General features: G+C 37.3%; 1 protein-coding gene across 1 annotated transcript; it reads left to right on the top strand.

The window, feature by feature from the left end:
• Window positions 1–1,134: 1,134 nt before the first annotated feature.
• On the top strand, window positions 1,135–19,325 carry LOC145683207 (uncharacterized). Its single transcript, XM_081754569.1, has 3 exons — window positions 1,135–2,527; window positions 16,562–16,579; window positions 19,240–19,325. Exons 1-3 carry the CDS (start codon window positions 1,135–1,137, stop codon window positions 19,323–19,325), a joined length of 1,497 nt encoding a protein of 498 aa, XP_081610695.1.
• Window positions 19,326–23,919: the final 4,594 nt, after the last annotated feature.

Raw genomic sequence — 23,919 nt, forward strand, 5'->3', positions numbered from 1 at the left:
CTGATAAGCGTTCCAGATCTCGTTCTCCTACCTACATTCGCAAGCCGGAAGAATCAGAACCAATGCAGACGACCACTGGGGATCCTAGCACATCTACTGCTGGATTACAACCGTCATATGCAGCCACTCTTGCTCGTCCTAAATTGCATTCTTTTCTTCTTACTAACTTCGACCCAAAGTACAGTAACACCCGCCATATCTTTAATCAGATTATTAAATATCTTCCAAGGGCCAGTATCCAACAGATAGTTTTCACCAGGGGCGGCGTTATTATTAAATCTCAGGACGAAAATTTTGGCATTACTTTACGTAATAAGGCGAGTTACGAGATTTTTGGCAAAGCTGCACAACTGTCTAAGCTTCCTGACAAAATCAAGCAAAATCCTCCACCTTCGAGAACACCAATGATGTCCGTAGTTATTCGCGGAGTTTTACCTGAAATAACGGATGATGAGGTGCTTGAGGAGCTAAAAGCAGAGGGAATTGAAGTGACCAAATGTATTCGTATCAGAAATAATAACGGTCCAACATATATGGTGAGAGTCCTGACTACCTCTCAATCCTCCATCGATGCCTTGTTACAAGATGGCGCATACATATTTAAGAAGCGTCATAGGGTGGAACCATCCCGAACAAGCCTCCCTCTTCCCATTAGATGTGAAAAGTGCCAGGTGTATAACCAACATATAACGGCTAAGTGTCCAAATGTCGTAAAATGCGGCTACTGTGCTGGCAACCATGATACTAAAGAGTGTCCGAATACGGGAAAACCACCTCTATGCTCGACCTGTTCCAGTGACAAGCACCCAACATATAGTTATAAATGTAAAGGCAAACCGAACCCAACTCCTGACCACCCGGAGATGACGGTACCGCTACGTACCATAGATTCTAACGTGTCTTTGTCACAGTCTATCGCCTCTCCTCTTATTGTGGAAAACTTCCTCCGCTACATAACACTCATATTACAAAATATTTTCCCATTCCAACGTCAACTTATACTAGACCATGTTATAGCAGCAGCCTCCGCTATATTTCAAGTTAACTTATATGCTACATATTCTGGACCATACGTTCATTTCCATATTGCTCCACGAGACACAGCAGTTTAACTCCGTAATTTTGTGTATGAATATGGCTCTTACACTTCTTTTTCTGAACATTCGTTCTTTAGCGCAACATCGAATATTATTTGAGCAGTTACTGTTGGAGGAAAATATCGATTTATTTGTACTAAATGAGACTGCACTCAAACCTGCTACTTATGTCCGATTTCCTCGATATCAATTTCTTCGCTACGATTACGCAGACAATAACGTCCGAGCCCAAGGTGGCGTTGCAATTGGAGTTCGTAATAAACTCACTTATAGATGCAACTCTGTTCCGCAGCATATGCAGTTACCGGAACACCTAGTGACAACAGTTTACGTTCCGCAGCTTATATTAACAGTAGCTACAATATACGTTCGACCAGGTCATATCATTCCTCTTGCCTTCTTCACCTATTTGTTTCATCACTTTAAACATCTTGTTATATTAGCCGACGTTAATATTCACAGTCGCTCTGCCCGTGATAAAGATGAGTTTTTCGATCATGTCACTCTTAATTTAAATGGGCATGTCCATCAATTGCCCAAACATACACGACCAAGCAGTCAGACTACACCCGATGTTGTTATTAGCACTGCCTCTATGGTCGATAAATGCAACATACATGTACTAGATTGTATCGGCAGCGACCATCTTCCGGTGAAAGTCGTTATCAACCATCAGAGACAACAGCTATCTGAATTAACTATGAGAACTATCATGTTATACGACAAGGCGAACTGGGATCAGTTTCGTACTGATATAGATATTGCTCTTGCCTCCTTTGTACCACCGACATCAGAGACCGACCTTAATAATACCGTCCATAGCATTAGCACAGCTATCACCAGCAGCGCCAACAAAAACATACCTACATATCGAGGCAAAACATACCAACCTATGTTACCTCCGCAGTACTTGGCTCTCGTCAAAAAGTCTCGCACTTACTTTCGAAAATACGAACAAACACGGAATCCAGAGTATTTGACTCAAGCAAGACGATGGCAAAGGACAGTTCATAACTATATTGTTGCTCATAAACGGCTTACCTGGAGCAAAGCATGCAATGAATTGAATACAGAGTCACATCCCACTAAATACTGGAAGAAATTTCATCTTCTAACTGGACAGACAGTTAGTTCATCTTATCCTCTCATACAGGATAATCAATCTTTAGATACAGATAAAGATAAAGCAGACGCTTTAGCCACCCATCTTCAGTCAGTATTTACACCTTCGCCTTGCACACATCAATTCAGCCCTAGAGTTTCTGAAGAGGCAATTGCACAATTACTTCAACCTTCCATCCAGCACACTTTGGAAGCGGATAATCCTTTGACTCGTGAAATCACCTCCGCGGAGATACAGTCCATCATCAAGAGGAAACGTAGTACTGCCCCAGGCTTTGACCAAATAACTTACAGATTACTTAAGGAATGTTCGGTCAATTTTTTCATATTTCTAGCATCGATATATACATTTATGCTTAGAACTGGTTTCTATCCTCTTGACTGGAAGGTATCTAAAGTCTGTATGTTTCTGAAACCCAACAAACCATCGCATTCCGTACAATCCTATCGTCCAATCCAGTTAACTTCCACGTTAGGTAAAGTCTTTGAAAAAATACTCGTATCTCGTTTACACCCATACATTATGGAACTACAACTTCTACCTCTCCATCAAACTGGATTTCGACCTCATTATAGCATAAATGATCAACTACTTCGTCTAACTACCATTATTACCAATCATTATAATAAGTCTCTTCCGTCATGTCTCGTTTTAATGGATCTGGAAAAAGCTTTTGATCGGATTTGGCATTATGGATTATTTTATAAACTTCTTAAACTGGGTCTTCCTGTTACATACCTCCGAGTCATATTTTCTTTTCTACTCAACCGAATAGCCTATGTCAGCATAAACAACTCATTATCACATCCAGTCTTCCCATACACAGGAGTACCGCAAGGCTCTAGTCTATCTCCTCTTTTGTACATACTCTATGCTTCCGATTTACCATCTCCATCACCGAACACTTATCTCTTTCAATATGCTGATGATACAGCTTTTCTTACACTGGGAAACACAATACAGCAGATTAATACAAACTTACAGACAACAATTACTAGCTTTCTGAATTGGTGTAGTAAATGGAGACTTTCAGTTAATGAAGACAAAACACAATCACTTGTTATTTTACCTCCTAAATGCCGCAGCAAAGTTAGAAGAAATCCAAATTTATTACAAATACGTGTGGGAGATCACTTTCTTCAGCCAGCAAAAACTGTCACATACTTAGGAATCATTTTTGACAGTAAGTTGCGATGGACACCCCACCTTCAGAAACTTGCTATCAAAGCAAAGAACCGTTTACAACTTCTTCGTCGTCTGGTTGGCCAGACCTGGGGTCTAAATTCTAAATTCCAAATTATTGCTTAACACATACAAAGCATTTATGCGGAGTATACTTACATTTGGACACATAGCCTGGTGTTCAGCGCCTCCGAAATTTTACAATAGGCTTGAAATTCTAGAGAGACATGCCATTCGTCTTGCATTTAGGATCAAACTTCCGTATCATAATACTGACTTGTATGAAAAAATTACCTTTCCTCCGCTTGTTCAACACATAGCACAATTGCGTCATAAGTTCATAGCTACCAGTCTCCATGATCGTAAAGATATCTTTCTTGACACCATATTTACTGATTTACAACAAGAATCTCCATCTAAGTACTGCTATACACCACTCAGCGTTTTGCTTTCCATATACATCCGCACCCTTCCAGCAGATCACCATCATGCCATCTTTTTCCGTCACCAACTCATCCATCAACATCTCCCGCATCTTTTTCCATCATAGCACTTGTCTCTCTACAACACTAATCTGGGCTTACCCCATGTTTCTCATCAGTCCTGAGACGCCCCAGGACAGAAGATTAATCTGCATTTGTTTGTACTAACATCTATATGTTGTGTTGTGGCGTTACGAGCACCTCACTCATCATCATTTATCCATTTATGCATTTTCTACGTTATTCATTAGTTTCAGTTTTTTTCCGCACCTTTTGTTATATTTTTCTATGTGCACCTTTCATTACTAGTTTGGTATTATTGATATATTATTAATGTTATTGTTGTTTAATATCTTTATTTTTTGATTTTTTGTTAGTGTATAATAACAATGATTGTTTCACAGCTCCTTACCCAACTATGAGTTTAATAAAGAATAATTGATGCTCCTACACCCCTGGCCAAGAGAGAGGGCGAAACCCTCTAGTGGCCGTTTCTTTACACCCATTGATTCCAAGTTCTTTACCAATTAACAAATGTTGTACTTAAATTTATGTCCATCACCTTCCAACACAATAAGTAAAGTACTGTTACTACCCACCACTCAAAAAAAAAAAAAAAAAAAAAAAAAAAAAAAAAAAAAAAAATTGTCCACGAGATCACGCAGGTAAACATTGATTTCTCTTTTAACAAAAGAGACACTGACCAAAGCTTAAAACTTTACTTTATTTTAAATTATAATTTGTAACTGTTTCGGATATCTAGCATATCCTTCTTCAGACACGATCGAAATTAATGAAAATACAGACATATATATAAATGTTGTTATAACAGAAACTCTGTTATAACAACATTTATATATATGTCTGTATTTTCATTAATTTCGATCGTGTCTGAAGAAGGATATGCTAGATATCCGAAACAGTTACAAATTATAATTTAAAATAAAGTAAAGTTTTAAGCTTTGGTCAGTGTCTCTTTTGTTAAAACAATTAATCCAAAGCCATGAATAGTCTTACTATTGATTTCTCATAAAGAACTACGGTTCATAGCACTACTTAAAGTGTTTCCGCTTGGATAGGAGCAAGGGCCCCAATCCTGGGGGGCCCGGCCCCCAAAGCTCATGTGGGTCCCTATTGTATTTATGAATATACAATATTTGGTATAATTTGAGTGCAATTTGTCTTAAAATCTTCATATATATACCTTCTGCATTTGAATGGGTCCCCCAAATTTACAGAGAAATCGGCGCCCTTGGATAGGGGCACACCTAATCGGGGTCTACTGGGTCCGGAATCTCGAAAAAACTTTGAAACACAACATACACTTTTTTAATAAAACTATACTTGATTACTAGAGAAATACTTGATATTGACTAAAGATTTGACTACTATTGACTACTCTTCTGACGAAATACATATAATCTTATAACTTAATTTTTTGTGAGAATATAGATGTCAGTACTTATAAATTACGTTTTTTTTTATGCTGTAGAATAAGATATATGCTTTGAAAGATTAACTTTCAAAGTGTAGTTTGTACACGGTGTTTCCACTTTCTACCGCTAGGAGTCAGCAGCGAGCAGTTAAGGAAAATGGCGTTGACAGCAGAACAGAGATCTTTCTATTAGAGATGGCGAGGACCGGTTCCTAGTGGAACCGGTTTTCGGGTCTGAACGGATCCGGTTCCGGATCCGGTTCTTCGGATCCAGGTCTGGAACCGGTTCTTCGGATCCAGGTCTAGAACCGGTTCTTCGGATCCAGGTCTGGAACCGGTTCTGAAAACAGAACCGGTTTCGCTGGAACCGAAACTTTGTTACCATCCCTACGCTAAACGCGAGCTGCTGGGCTGGCAAGCTGTGAACAGTATGCTAGATGAAATGGTGGAAGCGACAGGCAGGCGCCCAGGCGGCGGCAGCTTGTCTCATTTGGCTAAATAAAGTGGGTAACTGGCAAACTCATTGGCTAAACTGGCAAACTGGCCAACTCATTTGGCTAAACACACACTGGTGGACCAAAATTTTTTTCTGGGGGCACAAGCGGGTCTGGGCGGGAAAGGTACAAGTGCATGGTCCTCTTTGCATTATTTTTGAAGGTGAACTTTATGCTTCCTTTACGGGTCTTTGGGGGCTTTCAGATCCTGGTCTGGAACCGGTTCCTAAGATCCGGTTCTGGAACCGGGTTTTCAGATCCAGATCTGAAACCGGTTCTTAAGATCCGGTTCTGGAACCGGGTTTTCAGATCCAGATCTGGAACCGGATTTTCGGATCCAGGTCGGGAACCGGTTCCAGAACCGGTTCTGAAAACCGGATCTCCGAGAACCGGTTCCGCCGGAACCGGAACTTTGTGGCCATCCCTACTTTCTATGTGGTTGATTATCATGTAAACAAATCTGTGATTAGTGTGCAACAGCATTTCCATATTAAATATCGGAGAGACCCACCTACGGGAAAGGTCATTCATAAGTGATCCAACAACATTGGATGATCTGCGTGCTCTCATTATAGCAGCAGCTGCTGATATTGATCATAACATGCTATAACATGTTTGGCAGGAGATTGATATGGTTTTGGTGTGTACCTGGTTACGCTAAATGCTCAGATAGAACACTTATGATATGCTTCAAGAAAACTTTGACAGTTCACCTGTCTTAACATACGTCTCACAACAACATATTAGCAGCTATTAGATTTCACAGAATAAATTTCTGAAATCGGGTTCACCATTTTGATTTGCCCTGTATAGCTGACATAATTTAAATCTTTCATTTGACTTACCATGTAAACTTCCTGTATTAGTTTTACCCTGAACTAATTCTGTCCAATCACTTTCCGCGTTTTTTCCGGATATCACTTGATTTGAGTTTTTTGAAGATGATCGAACTTGGCAACAGCCTGAACAGGGTTTCCGTAACTCCCATTTTTCTCATTCCACAATTAGTCACCATTAAGCACCAGAATTCTGGGTTATGCTTGTTGAATAATCCAAGTTACGATTCGTCTATGTTATGAAGACAATTACACGTTAATTAGAATTCACCCAAGCAACCACCAGTATCACTGCATGAAATACGCCTTTCAATTCTCTCTCCATCCGTACTACGGAATATGGTACTGTTTACCAGGCCCGTAGCCAGCCCCAAAATGTAAGGGGGCCCGGCTGAAGTTAAGGGGGGCTCGATCCAACCATGTGATAGTTCATCACCATATTATAGTTCATTTGCAAGCCTACCGTGAAAATTTTAGAGGGCCAGCAAAAATTTAGGGGGGAGGCCCCCTAGACCCCCCTGGGTACGGGCCTGCTGTTTACTATTAGAAAAATTCAAAATTTATAAATATATGAAAAGTGAAGCTACCGTATGTCATTCATTTTCTTCAATACAATCAGTGAGTTATCTGTAAATTTCGATCTTATACGTTTATCAAATAATGTACCGTAAGACTATTTTACTTTGCACCAGATGTAAGGAATTTTTAAAGGAAATCACATGTAACTTACAAACGTAATGATTTATTTAGAATGCTGTATTTAAAACATATAATAATTAGATATGCCTATATAAAGAAAGCATTCGTGCAAATTCATTACTAAACATAGTTATTGAAATACAAACTTTGGTGCAAAGTAACCCCATAGGTGGGGATACTTTGCACAACATACAAAAGAGTATGTTCAACATACGAATATAACGTTTCTGTGCAATGTTTTTCCTTCAGTATTTATACATTTCACTTCCTACACAAAACTGCATGCAGTCTACAAATATTGATATTAGAATGATGGTCCTGATATCGGTACTTACATGAATGTTAGTATGATTTACTTACTAATATTTGTAAAGAAAATTATGTATTTTCTAGTACCAGCACAGGAGCCACATTCTGATAATTTAGCACATGTCCCACAAAAATGACAACTCAGGAAAAGACAAAATTCCTCCTGAACCAGGCCCGTATCCAGGGGAGTCTAGGGGGATCGGGCCCCTCTAAATTTTTGCTGGCCCTCCCTAAAATTTTCACGGTAGGCTTGCAAATGAACTATAATATGGTGATGAAATATAACATAATTGGATCGGGCCTCCTAACTTCAGCCGCCCCCCCCCCTATATATTTGGGCTGGCTACGGGCTTGTCCTGAACTGGTTTCCAAGAATATCAAAGATTTACGGGATTTGGGGCTTTCATTCTGAAGGCACCCAAGTTTTACGATTAAAAAAAAATAATGTTAGTCATTCCTATGCGTATAAGCTTTAACCCCCCCCCCCAAAAAAAAAGAGATTAGTGCTTCCTAAAAAAAAGCCTTTCTGAGCGAAGCCACTCTCAAACTATTTTTCTGGATCCGCCACTGTTCGTAATTTATTTTCCATTCATTCCGACATGTACCTAAATAGGAAAGTTTCCTAAAATTAGAAGGCAGGAGGTACTGATAGTAATAATTTCCTATCTAAAGGGTTACTTTGGCCCGGTACAAAGTAAACCCCGATTAGAGGCTGAAACAGCCTTCTCCAAGTTTTATTTTTTTCTATGACTTCAAAACATTTCATACTTCAATTTCAACTATTGTTTCAAAGTCCGATTATACACAGTCGTATTCAACGAAACTGTCAACTTTGACGGAAATTCTTAACTAAAAACTAACTCTATGGCCTATGGAACCCGGAGGTTCAATGCCGCGTTCACAAAAGCTCTCCACTGACTTCTATCCTTAGCTAACTGCATCCAGTTTCTACTTTGTATTCCAATCTCTGCGAGATCCATCTTAATATTGTCCTCCCATCTGCGCCTAGGTCTTCCTAATGGTCGTTTTCCCATGGGTCTTCCAGTCAAGGCTTTGAAAGCGTTTCTACTTTCTTCCATTCTAGCTACATGATCCGCCCACCTAAGCCTCCTAGACTTGACGACTCTAACAATATTGGGTAAACCGTATAAATTATATAGTTCCTCGTTATGAAGTTTCCGCCATTCCCCATTCCCGTTCCTCTTGGGTCGGAATATTCGTCTCAGGATCTTGTTCTCAAATGCTTTCAGTCTATGTTCTTCCCTCAGAGTAAGTGACCATGTTTCGCAACCATACAGAACAACAGGCATGATTATCGTTTTGTATATTTTAAGCTTCAAATTCCTCGACAGAATTCGCGACGACAAGAGATTTTGAACCGAATAGTAACACGAATTCCCTGCTTTTGACGGAAATTCTTGTAGGTGATATCTTTCAAATTTTGTCATCCTTTACAGTGACTGCCTTCCACTCTTCTATAACAACAAAACCATCCTGGTAGTTAGAACCGAAGTTAACCGCCAATACTATAGCCAAAATACAGTTAGATGTTCTATCTTACGGTGGCAATTGAAACTTTCTCTTTACAGTTCATGGTTTTACCGACAGAGGACTCTGCAACTATTTTCATATTTTGTGCAAAGTAACCCCTGATGTGCAAATTAACAGGGGCGGATTAAGGCTTGTGGGGCCCTGGAGCCGACTATTTCAAGGGGACCCTATGTTACGAATAATTCCAGCGCATAAATTTTCTTTGCTGCCTTCCACAGCCTCATAGGCTTATCGAAACACCGAGAACTATGCTGTAATATTTTAATGTGCTCCATGTTTACAATAATTAGTTGGGAGTAACATTAGTGGGAGAACATTTTATTATGCTTTTCGCGTGTTAAGTAACAACATCCCAAGACATGTTGTTAGGGAATTACTTTTTAGTATCTCAGAGAGCCCAAATTGATTTGAATAGGGATGTTTTATTGTTAAGAAGATTTGGAAAACTTTCTAAATTTGCTCTAAGTAATGACAGAGATATTTCAAAGGAACTGTTACGACAAGGTAATAATTTGGTTTGTAATAGAGGCCCAAAATAGCTCACTCCCTCACAAAATCAGTATCGTGAAGATACTGCTGGAAGAAGACTTAACTCTACACACAGAATCCGAAGACATTGATATGGCGAAAAATATATGTCAAACCTGTCCGTAATAGGGCACACACACATGTCGTAATGATACTAAACACACTGCCAACAATGTGAATAATATTGTCACTAAACACACTGCAAGAAGACGCTAGAAATATTCCGCCTTATGCAGAGTCGTTTTGACGTATAATTAGCGTCATTCTAAAGACCTGACTACCACAGGAAATATATGTTAGTCGAACTCTTTAGTAAAGCGCTAATCACGCGTCAGAACGACTGTGCATAAGGCCCATCAATTTTAGTGGAAATAATGCTAGTTTAGTCACTAGACAACAATTAAAGGGTGATAAATTTCTATTCTAACAATGATAAATGAACCAATTGTTTTTGATAAAAATAGCCTTAAAAATTTCTAGATCAAGCGACAAAGTGCTACAATGGTAACAGTGATAACAAGAGACAAACGACAACCGCCTCACGTTTACGCGCATGTCTATAAATTTTTGACGTACCATTATATAATCTCAAACAATAATATAATGGCCCCAATGATCAAAACATAATATACTAATCCGTCAAAACGTAACAAGGCTAGAATAATTCTCGAGTCATTACGTGTCGGGAACTTTACTTTCTTCTTCTTTCTTTTTTTAATTATGAACTTACAATTTAAGTTCCTTGACACTTGTTTCTTGAAATTCCCAAGCAACGGCGAAATCGCTCTCATACTAGCAGGGCTAGGCAATTTGCCGCCGAGTGCAATAACATAATTTTCCGCGTCTGCCTTTCTCCAGAAGGAACAAATCATAATAGTCACGATATTAAGCACACTACCCCATCATGAACAACGAAGGCAAGAAAAGGCGCAGTCGCGTTCAAAAATTCCTGAATACTACAAATACAATCTGGTTATGTCTGTTTTTTCTTTAAATAATAATCTATTATGTTAGTGAAAGATAAAGTAAATACACCTGCAGAGGAAAGATGATAATCCTTTTTATAGAATTCAATATCGAGCTTCAATCTCACTATATCAGATTACAATTCCAGTGCAACTAGATCTTTTATCTTTATTTCTTGATTCTCTTTCTATATATCTTTTTTTTTTTTTTTTTAAAAAAAAACTTGTTTCCACCTTCAATGATAAGAAACTTGTTTGTGACAAAGACTAGTTTTCATATCAAAACTGTGATAGGCATAAATAACTAAATGGAACAGGTGTTCGCAACTGTTCGAGAATTGAGTTCTTGTCTTTGACAACAATCAAAACAATTTTTGCTGGGATTTCTTTGACCATTTGGTTTAGCACTGTCCATGTGACCTTAAATTATTTGACCTAAACATGATTTATGAATGTAGTATTCAAATAGAAGGTCAGCTTAGTAAATTAAACTACCATCATCATGTATGTTTTGAACAGGAAATATCTATTTTAACCCTTTCAGGATTTTTGGTAACTTTTGTTACCATGGCCTTAGTATCGTCTTTGACCGCTTATTTGGGTTCTATAACAGGTATTTAAGCCGAGTTTTTTTTTTATTACTCAAGTCAAGAATGAACCAAAAAACACCTCAGATGCGTTTTGGAACCGGATGGTCAACTTGACGGCGCCAAGTGGAAGCAGAGGCTCGTGACTTTTTTCAATTTTTCTTAAGGCAAATTTCAAAAAAAAAAAAAAAAAATCACGCCTTTAGTTTTCACGATATCAGATTGGAATTTTGGATACGGATTGTGTGTATCTTAGGGTATTCCTCAAATTTTTCTGAGATCCCTATGTGAAACCGGCGAGAAGAAACCTGCGAGAAATCTCAGTCAGCATAGTCGGTCACCAATCAAACCTGGACCTCCTGATTTGCAAAGCAAGAATGATAATCATTATTTAGCATTCACTATTTTTTGATAGATCTTTCTTATAAAACAACGGGGAAAAAATTCCGTTTTTGAAATGTGAGTATGAAGAAGATTGGTAGAAGTTAAACGAGGGAGGAAAGAAGAAGACTTCAACTGATGGAAGATATTTCATCTGAAGAGATGCAGTGACGTAGTCGGTAAGTCTTTTACATATCAATTGGATCGCCAAGGCCTTGGTTCGATTCTTGCCAGAACTAATAATTATTTTTCCATCTTATGTTTATCTAACGTGGCAGGTCAAGAAATATGTGGCACGCTCAATGAACAAGAGAATGAAGTCCACTTTTGGTTATTTTTGTCATACTTCGTTATTAAGATCTCCATCTGAAGTATCTTTTAGAGTTTGAAATCTTCAGGTCCGAATATTCCAAATAATTCTCATAATATTTAAAATAATAATAATGATAATTAAAAAAACAGTGCTAACTTTTCTATGTGCTTAAGCCATAGGCGTGTCCACCAAAAATTTCCTGGTGGAGACAGTACCCTTCATTCAACATTGTGGGCCAAATTTGAAGAAAGGCTGATGCCATTGCACTCCCTCCCCCTTAATTTTCAAAATATCACATAACATGAATTAAAGTGCCGCAATTTAGGATAGATAAATCCTATCAATTGTGATAACAGGTTCTCTTCCAGTGGCACAAAAAATCATATTTATGGTACTGTTGACAATATTTATTATAATTAATGGGATTTCCAGGGCGATAATATTAATTTGTAGGTTTCATGACAGTACAATGAACTTATGATCAGTGACTAAGCATATTTTCAAATTCATATGATTTTGTCTCATTTTTTTTTTACAACTTTGCACTTGTTTCCAAGGGCGCCCATGTTGTGGTTTCCAGGGGGGGCAAGTATAAGCGACGTTTCAAATATAGTTTCAAATTTTGCTGTAACTAATCTAAAAATTCTATTGAGATTTCAATATCCCTAAATACAATTTCCTCTTACGGAGGGGGGAAGAGCGCCCCACCTTGCCCCCCCTTATGCGCGCCCTTGCTGGTTTCCCTTGTCTTCTGGAAGCATTATACAGGGTGCTTACAAAAACGTCACAATATTTTAAGAACAGATTCTTTACATCAAAATAAAAATTAAAAAGGTTCATATAGACCTGTGCTCAAAAGTGGATAGTTTCGCAGTTAAAAAAGGTTCATATAGACCTGTGCTCAAAAGTGGATAGTTTCGCAGTTAAAAAAGGTTCATATAGACCTGTGCTCAAAAGTGGATAGTTTCGGAGTTAAAAAAGGTTCATATAGACCTGTGCTCAAAAGTGGATAGTTTCGCAGTTAAAGAAAGGTTCATATAGACCTGTGCTCAAAAGTGGATAGTTTCGCAGTTAAAAAAGGTTCATATAGACCTGTGCTCAAAAGTGGATAGTTTCGCAGTTAAAAAAGGTTCATATAGACCTGTGCTCAAAAGTGAATAGTTTCGGAGTTATAGGGTGCCGAAAATGTGAAACAAGTGAACTTTAAAAAGTTCATAGCTTTACTACTATGGAACCTATCGTAGTCGGGTCAAGAAATCACTGAGGAACTGGTATGTAATCTATCCAAATATGCTACAGTACTGGCACACAAATTTTTATAGAGGTAAGTGGACAGTGATCAAGCACTCCCACACGGTCTCTCTAAAAATGTTTGTGCAAGTACCGGAGGTTCTGAAAGATGGATATTTTGAATAGTTCACAAACTAGTTCCTCAGTGATAAGTGTTAACCCGATTACGATAGGTCTTATAGTAATGGAAGTATGGACCTTTAAAGTTTTTTTTCACGTTTTCAACATCCTATAACTACGAACCTATTCAGTTTTGAGCACAGGTCGATATCAACTTTTTTTCTTATTTTGATGTTTGGAAACTATACCCAAAATAATATGCCAAATTTTTGTAACACCCTCTATATATATATATATATAAGCTGCTCCTTCAAAATTCCCAGCGGGGACAGCGGGGGCTCAGTGATGGAGGGTTCACCTCTTGTGCTTGGGGTCCCGGGTTCGATCCCATCCCCCGCCAAGTGAACTTTGTGGTGGACAAACACCGTGTGCGTGGGTTTTCTCGGGGTTCTCCCGTTTCCTCCCACTTTCTTCATTCCACCATTTTCACTCATTTCCCATTATTACCGTCTGCTTTATCCTAACCGGCATAATCGTGGGACGTAAAACTTAAAGATTTCATTTCATTTTTTCAAAATTCCCAGCCCTTTCACTAGCTTCCTAGATAAATTAAAGGCATCATCACTGGATTGTCATAACGAAGTAGCTTCTATGTTCCTACTTCAATCTTTTGTCTAATAGACGACTTGTTTCGTTTGTCTCATTGCATTGTCAATGGTTTGTTACATGTTTGCTCTTTCTGTGACACAGCGACCTTGAAATATGACAATTTCCTCCACTTGAATTCCAATTAAGTGCTGTAATTAAGTAATTCGCATGCCACAGTGCCAAGCTTAAAATACTCAGTCGTTGTTCCTGTCGTGTTTAGCAGATGTCTCATTAGTAAGATCATGCAAAAGTGTTTATAGTGTTGCTATGATGTACACTCATGTCCTAAATAATTGTCACATATCTATAACTGTCTTCTTGTAAGAATATAATTTGATAATGATTTTGCGGGGTACTTTTTAATACTGATACTATTTTAACAAAAGAGACACTCACCAAAGCTTAAAACTTTACTTTATTTTAAATTATAGTTTGTAACTGTTTCGGATATCTAGCATATCCTTCTTCAGACACGATCGAAATTAATGAAAATACAGACATATATATAAATGTTATAACAAAGTTTAAATTCTTTAACCGTCATAATTATATTCATTGTTATAAAAAATTTTAAATTCTTTTAAGTCATATATAGAGTGATTGTTGTACTTTTTTATTTTTATTTATTTATTTATTTTTCTTATTTATTTATATCTGCTATATAGTTATAGTTAGTTATAAATGAAAATTCATATCTAACGATAACTATATATAGCAGATATAAATGAAAATGCTAACAAACGGCTGAGGAAGATATAATATTTGATGTCATCTGTCTTTTCTCAATGTCTGATGAAGAGGATGTTAGGTCCTTGAAACTGTAACAAAAATCGTATAGTTATTAAATTTTGTTCTGGTCAGAAAAAAAAATCGTATAGTTATTAAATAATTCATTTTGTTCTGGTCAGAAAAATGTGTTTTATAATGTTTTTAAGATTTGAGCCTACTTCCGGTTGGAGGTTCTAATACGTGTATGATTAATGTTTTCTTTCTTCTTGCATTCAATGTATAATAAGCAAATACGTTACACTTAAATCCAGTATATAATAAGCAAATACTTTACACGTACAATTAACTATAATGTTAGTGATATATGTGGTGTTCATTGGTGATAGTAATATATGATGAACACTCGAAACAATAAAGATTCATCTTAGACTGGAGAAATGGTTGTCCTTCGTTTTTCATTATTTGGCCATGAAACAAACGCCTGAGAGATATATACTAACTTCTTATACAAATGTGTGATGTTGGAATGTATAACTCGTAGGATATGATACTTTAATTTTAAAAATTTCAATATCTTCAGTATGTCCCTAAAAATGTAATAATTAGAACTGAACAATCTATACAAAATTTGCAATCGATCACTGAAAACGGCATTTTTTTGACAATGATATATTGGGGTTTTCGAGATATCATTGTCAAATTAATTGACTACAAACATATAAACATCCACAAACATATTAACTTTTCTTGAGCACAAATATATAAACCTAGCATTTTAATAGATAGATTCTTTTGCAATAGATAGCTATAATGATTATTTCTGACAAGCTCGTTGACGGAACCAATCTGTTAACATCTTAACGAGTAACGCCAATTGTACACTATAGAATAGATCCTAGGAAATCTCTTACGATTTGTCCTCGAGTCAAAATCTCAACGTGTATGGCATCAGATCGCATGTCATTTCCTGTGTTCTGAACGATCCTATGAGATTTCTCTTATTTAGAGCACGCTCTATTTCGGAAAGAAAATTCGTAAGATTTCGATTTAAGCGACATCAGGTGAAAGAAAGTGAAAACAAATCTGTTTTCTCCCCGGCAGTCTCTATATTTGTCCACGATACCAAGTGATCTGTGCATGATATTTAAGAAGCTCACTGCAAAATTAAAGTACTACTAATTTTACAGTAATTATGTGATATTTACAAATAGATAAAAGATAATCGAAATGTGGAACAAGATCGCCCTAGACAATATTATTTTGCATGAGGTACCGTTATCACGAGTCACCTAGTAGCTTTTCGTTTGCAACCATTTATAAACGTGAAAATAAATACCGATTTTCTAAATGACTGGAAATTGAAAGCAGATAAGTGAGTCGTGATAACGGTATCTCATGTAAAATAATATTGCCTAGTGAGCTCTTGTTCCACTTTTCGGTTATCTTTTATCTATTTGAAAATACTATACCGCCCCGTATCTGTCCCCGCTGTCCCACCAACGAGTACATTCAGGAGATCTGAAATTACCTAGTTAAGACATTAACGCGTTTAATATCTTATGGTAGAATTGGCACCATACGGGTGTTTTCTGGAACTTTGCGTTATAACACTCCTATTTGAGCCTTTTCGTTCGGTTTTTTTTGTTTGTTTGTTTTCCAGCCAAGAAAGCATTGCAAACTAAGTTTTTTTAATGTTTTAGAGCGAATGCGTACGACCCGTAGGTGTAGTGACGTTATATACATCCTCAATATGATATATTGTTTTTTATTGCACGGGTGTTTTCTGGAACTTTGCGTTATAATTCTCCTATTTAAGCTTTTTCATCTGTTTTTCTTTGTTTTTATTTTTCAGCTACAGAAGCATTGCAAAGTAAGTTTTATTTATGTTTTAGAGCGAATGCGGATCGCTTTCAGGTTTCCGGTTTCAGATGAGCATAAAACACCGAAAGGTTCGGATGTCTCGTCTCGAAATCCTCACGAACATCCAGATGATCGCTCAGACCACGACACACAAAAATATCATTCACACATGCATTAAAAACACATTAAATAAAATACTACTATGCTTACTTATTAAATGCACTATGTGTAAAAAATTATGTAGGAGAAAAACAATCACAACACAACACTGATATGGATATTTCCACAAACATAAAAGTACACTTCATATTTCAGGATATTAGAGCCCCTTAAAATTATATCATGTATATATATATATATATATATATATATATATATATATATATATATATATATATATATATATATATATATATATATATATATATATATATATATGTGTGTGTGTGTGTGTGTGTGTGTGTGTGTGTGAATGAAATATTATATTTGGGGATTCACCACAAATACTTTTCTCACACCCCTAAATAATGCACATGGGGTTTAGCACTGTGGGGTAACACTAAAAGCAATCCCACGACGTAGATTCCTTGCGGCTACGCTGAGAATTCACTACCAATCCAAGACGTATCCATGGAGTGAATGTCTGTCATGGGAATAGGCAAAACCGGTTTTTGTAAAAGGCGGAAACAGGTTTCCAGAAAATCCGAAATACCGACATTTCGGTTTTCTCCAAAATCGGTTCGGTGTTGACCGAAACTGATTTCGGTTTTCTTCCAAACAGGTTCGGTTTTCACCGAAACTGTTTTCAGTGAAAACTGTTTTGGAAAAAACATAAAACTATTTATGTGGAAAAGAAATCGGTTTCCGGAGAACAACAAGGCACTATTTTGGTCAGAAATAGAACCAGTTTTGGAAAACTGCAACCGGTTTTAGAGAAAACCCGAAACCGGTTTAGGCGAAAAACCGCTTTAAAAATTAAAAACCGTTTCGTTTTTCTAAAAACCGGAAACCGGTTTTGTGGCCATCACTAGTCTGTCAGCAAGATATAGAAATCAAAAGATTACGAGGAACTGTCTACTGGTTCGAACTGGGTCAGCGGATCCGGGACTTTACTAAATGAGGGCTGACTGCTATGCAAGTCCTTGGGCGGCTATTACGCTCATGCCCCTTTGCGTAATCCTGTAGCGAATTAAATATGTTGGCTGTAGCGACACAGGGAGAAAAGTCCTAGAGTTCAGGTGCTCCAGGTACGAGCTGGGTCGACCAACTAATCAATGTTGGCAGTTCATTTTAAAATGTGATCAGGTTAAACCACCTGTATTTATATAAGAATTAAATGTTGAAAGAGTCTGCGTGAATTCATAGTTCACTGGCCACAATGTAGAAGAAAACGACAATAACTGAATCGTGAGAACTTTTAGATAAAAAGTGGCTGAACAATGTTGCTAGGCGACAGTCTGGCTAGGTCGCAGCTGTCATACTAAGTATTACCATAAGCAATTTAAGAAAACAATTTAGTTCCAAACAACTATATAATGTAGTCTTTGCATATTAATGAGTAAGAAAGAAACACTGAAGTATTTAAGTAATTGAAATAGGATTTTCATACATATAGTTCAGATAATAAATGTGGTCTTTGTTACTCACTAAAATCTTCTCACCGCAAAACAACGTTTCACATGTATGTATTGGTGAACGATGAAAGACTCTTTTGTTCGAATTCGTGGGAGAGAAATTGAGTTATTAGCAGTTTCCATCGAAGGCAAGAAATTATTTGAGTCGTAAAACTGAAGTATAAATCGAAGAATAGTTTCTCTTTCCAAAATATACAGAGTGTTGACAAAAATTACTTATATAACCTGGTGACGGTTATAATACCACATAATTACTGTAAAATTAGCGGTATTTCAATTTCGCCGTGATCGACGCTCTTAAGAAAGTATCACAAGCATGTTAACACTATTCCCACACTACCAATTGCTTGTTCAACTTGCTTGTAGGCGCCAGTTTTTTTTTTTTTTTTTTTTTTTTTTTTTTTTTTTACCGCAATGCACTATAAATCAAAGCCATTCTCGGAACGTCGTTCGGCCAGAAAGGAAAAATCTTCACGTGCATGGCACAAAAGGGTACGATTTCCTACGGATATATCGTAACATTTTTTTCTAAGATAATTCCTAAGATATTTCCTAAAATTTATCTCATAGTTTGTAGCTGTCTTAAACGATGGCTTTATCCATCAGTTTCTCCAAATAATAACTCTTGAACGAAAGCTAATTTTTGAATTCTGTCTCAGTATTTTCTCTTACCGAGGGTCTAACTAAGGATCACATATATTTGAGTTAGGCCGCGCCTCCATTGCTTTCGAATACGATTGCGAATGCAAATGCGAATTTCCCAGCACGTGTAAATAAATTGGAGTGCCTCGACTAGTTCCGACCTGCTAATTGCGAAAACCGACGAAAAGATGCGAATGCGAACGATCCCAACATGCTGGGATTGTTCCTCCGAATTCGTGAAAATGGAGAGTCGTCTGCAGAGAAATTGAGCGCTACGTGAGAGAAGAAAGTTTGTTTTGCGTGAAAGTAGACGATGTTGCGAGGTGCGGAGATAAAAATGAAAATAAAATAGAAATAGATGTTGATATTTTAATAAATTGTGTTTTTGATAAAGTTCCATTGTGGATCCAAGCTCATCTAGATTACCACAAACGACACGTCGTAATCAAATTATGGGCAAATATAAGTAAAGAACTTTGAGTGGAAGGCATGTATAATTTTCTTTGTTTTCTCTTTAAAATACGAAGATTTAATTAATACACGAACCGCAACTTTTTATTCAATTTATATTTCCTCTTTGTTTCTCAAATAATGATTTTACAAATACATGAAATTATTGACTAATATGTTTGAAATAGCAAAAACGGTTTTTTTTTACTCATGGAGAAATTTTTCTTAGAAAGTTGGTTGATTTTGCAATCTCTAATTTTATTTAGTTAATTTATTTTAAAATGAAAATAGCGGTTACCACAGAAGCATAATAATAACAGGAGCGACATTCCCTCTATTTTGCACAAAGGAAATTATTATTATTATTATTATTATTATTATTATTATTATTATTATTATTATTATTATTATTATTATTATTATTATCATTGCTCTGAAAACTTTAAGATATGAATTTTCAAGCAAAAATATTTCACATTGAAGGTTTGAAAGAGATATTGCAACTTGATTCGCATTGACAAAACTTCGGATGCAATGGAGGCGCGGCCTTACGCTCGACTCTAGCATAGGAGCTAAATACATCGTTCTGATTGGTCGAAGTTATCCGTTTCTCGCCACGTAGCATATATATAGCACAGCATTCATATAGGCCAGTGGCTGTTAGTCTTCGCGGCCGAATGTGTTAGCGTGCTAACTAGTAAAGAAAATCGCTTTTGGCGTGGGTTCAAACCCGGACCAAGGAAAGTTTTTTTTACTTTATTTTAAAATTTTCATAACACTTTTAACATTAAAATAAGATAAAAAAATAATACTCGTTTACCATAATAGGTAATATAATTCATAAAAAGTAATTTATTTACATTACGAAACGTAGCTAAGTGAGCGGTAGCGAGCGAAAGGTGTTAGAAGCCCTTTAGGGCTTGTTTTGTTTCACCTTGACTCCCATAATAATACCACGTGATATTAGGTCACACTCGGGTAATCCAATTTCGAACCTCACCCACTTCCTTGTGACCAAAATTCATATTTCTTTAGGGTAGCTCTTGAAAGAAAAATATGCCTCATGTTCTTACGAAATGCAACCCAAACATAATTATCTTTTTACTTTTATCAGCACACAAAGTGACAATTTTTTTTACTATTATTATAATACACTATACATGCATCAGAAAGTTTGGACAATCGCAAACTTCAACCAATCAGAATTGCGCATTTAGTTCCTATGGCTAGGGTCGGGCGTAAAAATATATGCCTCAGGATCACTGAATATTAAAAGCTTTTTTTCAAAAGCTATCTGGCTGAAGGAACACTGAAGAAAGAAAATAAAATAAAAACACATCCTGTTGCTGTTATCTTGATCTATATTTTATCAAATGACCATTACATACATAAAGAATCGAAGGTACGTACTACTACAGACGCTGATCCAAGTTGTGCATAATATTTCTTTGGCAATGCAAAGAAAAGAAAAAGCCCAGAAATGAACAGAATGAGGTATTTCTGGTTCGGCGCCAAGGCACGTCAGGATTCCTCCTCGGATATCTTTCTTTTTTTTTTTCCCTTTACCAATGTTCCTTTTAGCCTCAGATCGACTAAGTTATAACACAGAAAGAATATCCTAAATGTGCCTATTTATCCCATGGGGAGAAAATGGAGACCCATCTTTTCCTTGTCTTGTGTTTATTTATTTATTTGCCTCGACGGCGAATGTAATTTTCAAAAGTGCCTGCCTTGCGCTATGACTTGTTTCCTCCTCTTCTTCTTATCTTCCCTTTTTTTGCCCCTCCTTTCGTCTGTTTTATTTCTGACACGTGATGTTCTTTTTTATGTTTCCTTTTTGCATTGCTTTGTTGCACGTGTCGTTGCAGGAATTTTTCAGTATTGTGTTCAATTTGTCTCTTCACTTTGCTTCACTTTTGTCACGTTATTACATTTTTCCTGTGTATTATGCAGTGTGTGTGTGTAAAACGACTGGAATGTAGTTTTTGTTTGTAAGGTATATAATGTTACCCATTTTCATCTAGCACCAAATTTTATCTCCTAGAATTTCTCATCTCTCTATCTATCTAGGTATATACAAAAACTGGAAAATATAGTGATGACATGTTACTGCGGGCAATACGTTTCGTTTGTCTTTCTACACCTTTCATATAGAGTTCATTCTAACTCGAAGTATTGTACGAAATTCGAATGCCTTGTATGGATGGGCATATTCGACCGGGTTTGGCATTACTCGAGTATACGATCCTACCAAATTTTGACACATTTCTTAAATTTTCAGGTTAGGTTAGGCCTTTGTATTTCTTTTTTTTTAAATTTAGCAGAGTATGCACTAAATTAGGAGCTCCATTATTACTTGCAGATTGATTTCAGGAGGGTTCAATATAAATACAGTGTGGACGTATGGCATAAAAAAACTATAGTGCATAAAACACAAACCAACTTGTACTAGATAATCACTAAAAAGCACGAATACTATCTAACTGAGTCAGGACAGGAGCACAGTAGGGGGGCCGAAGATTTAGCGAGAGGGTGCGTCCTGTACGAAGCAGGCGCGTCAGCGACGGGGAGTATACGCAAAAGTGAAGATAGTGGAAAATCACACTTACATATACAATATTTTTACTATCATTCAAAATTCATTTCAATATGCTGTGCACTGACAGTAATTACTCAAATTTACACTCTCATTTCTTCACGAAAAATGTTTCACAGCGTATTTTTATCTATAAATTTTGTATTTGTTGCAAACGTCTACTCCAGTGTTTTGTCCACACGGTTGCGTAGGGGTAGCTCGACCGCCGCATATCGGCTAGTGTCCTTTTAACGTGCGGTTGTGTCTGCGGGCTCTACTGGCAATAATGAAAAGGCTGTATGTCAACACAGTGTTAACGATCTATTCAGTGGAATTTTTAATGTTCTACATTGAAGTCACTCACGTCTAGATTCGTCTAGTTCAGACAACAACAACTGAAGCTGTCGGCGTTAGTGACGTTGTGGGCAGTTGGCAAACCAAACCGCTGTGCATAAAAGATCCCATATGACACACTGTAAATAGAAAACCGTCTAACCGCCGCGTTACGTAACTACAAGCGCTCAGATTTGCAGACCACTGAGGTTGTATATCTGCCCCGCCGTGGATAAAAACATTCATTTGACTTAATGTAGTTAGAAAAATGCGGCGGTTCCGCAACCACGTAGAAAAGACTGCCCTTTTGTTAGTGAAACTGTCCCCCCATGTTTAATTACCTTAACGTGAGCAAAGTGGCTCAGTAGTAGAGCGCTTACGTCTGGCGCGTGAGGTCCCTGGTTCGATCTCCGACCAAATAAGTTTGTGGTGGACAACAACGTGTCCATAGATTTTCTGGGAGTACTCCTATATCCTCCCACTTTATCATTCCATCAATTCTTTCATCATCACTCACTTGCTTTAACCATCGGTTCCCTTAACCTTAAGGTCATATCGTAGGACGTTCAACTCAAAGATTTCATTTCATTTCATTTTTAATTATCTTAAATGGAAAGTCCAAATACCTAATATCATGTCTTTAAACCTTACGGAATTTCGAGAAAGGGATATTTTATTATACGAGTGATAATTTCAACTCTCACCCATTTTGGTTCGGGCATATTTTCTTCATTTTTGCTAACTTCATGTATTTCATAATCCAGCAATATTTTGATGAAAGAGAAGCCCTCATAGCACACGTGTAACTGGTCCAAATTTATGCCTAATATACGAGGGTCATTCAGAAAGTAAAGAACGTTTTTGCATGGTTAAATGAAAATAAAAGATATCAGCACAAAACTTAGTTTACAAAGCAACATGACCTTACTCTACTTTTCTACGTAATCGCTATAGTTGTCAAAACATTTGTTATAGCGTGGGACCAGTTTTTCAATGCTGATATCATACTCATCTGCCGCCAAAGATTTGAGCCAGACTGTCACTACTTGCTTGAGTTTATCATTGCTTGGTAACTGTTTTTCTCTCAAAAATTCCTTAAGGTTCGGGAATAAGTGAAAACCACTTGGTGCCAAGTCAGGACGGTAAGCATGATGTCCAAAGATGTCCCACTTTAGACGAAGTTCCTGCTGTGTTCGTGCTGATGCATGAAGCTGGGCATTGTCATAGAGCAACAAAACTTTTGTCGACAGCATTCCACGTCTCTTGTTTTGGATGACGCGTCGAAGTCGTTGGAGAGTTTCATAATAGGCTTCTGAGTTTATTGTTGCTCCTCTTGCCATGAACTCCGTACTTAATATTTGGCGGGATTTTCGATTGGCTCTGGCATTTTGAATCGCTGCAAAAACAAGTAGCGTGACCGCACAGCATTCAGACTCGGCTCAAACTGAGGTGGAGGAAGGAGCTAACTGCCGCAGTCGATCACAATGGTGGGAAGTCGGTTTCGGGCGGGATACGCAATCGTTCTCTACTTTCCGAACGGCCCTCGTATTTTTTCGTTTGAACGGAAATTTTGCAACTAGGGTGCATTGGTAACGTTCATCTGAATTCGTAGTTTACCTTGTGTGTACCTTCCGTCGATTGTGCTACCAGATGGTGGTACGTAAAGGAACATGAGTAGAAGAAAAGGAAGAAGAAAGGTGTGAGTAATGAGGACTA

Source organism: Thermobia domestica, chromosome 4 (assembly GCF_964235325.1).
Source record: "Thermobia domestica chromosome 4, izTheDome1.hap1.1, whole genome shotgun sequence".
Taxonomy (NCBI): Eukaryota; Metazoa; Arthropoda; class Insecta; order Zygentoma; family Lepismatidae; genus Thermobia; species Thermobia domestica.

Coding starts and splice junctions, on each gene's coding strand:
- LOC145683207 (XM_081754569.1), top strand. CDS start 1,135: ATGGCTCTTACACTTCTTTTTCTGAACATTCGTTCTTTAGCGCAACAT.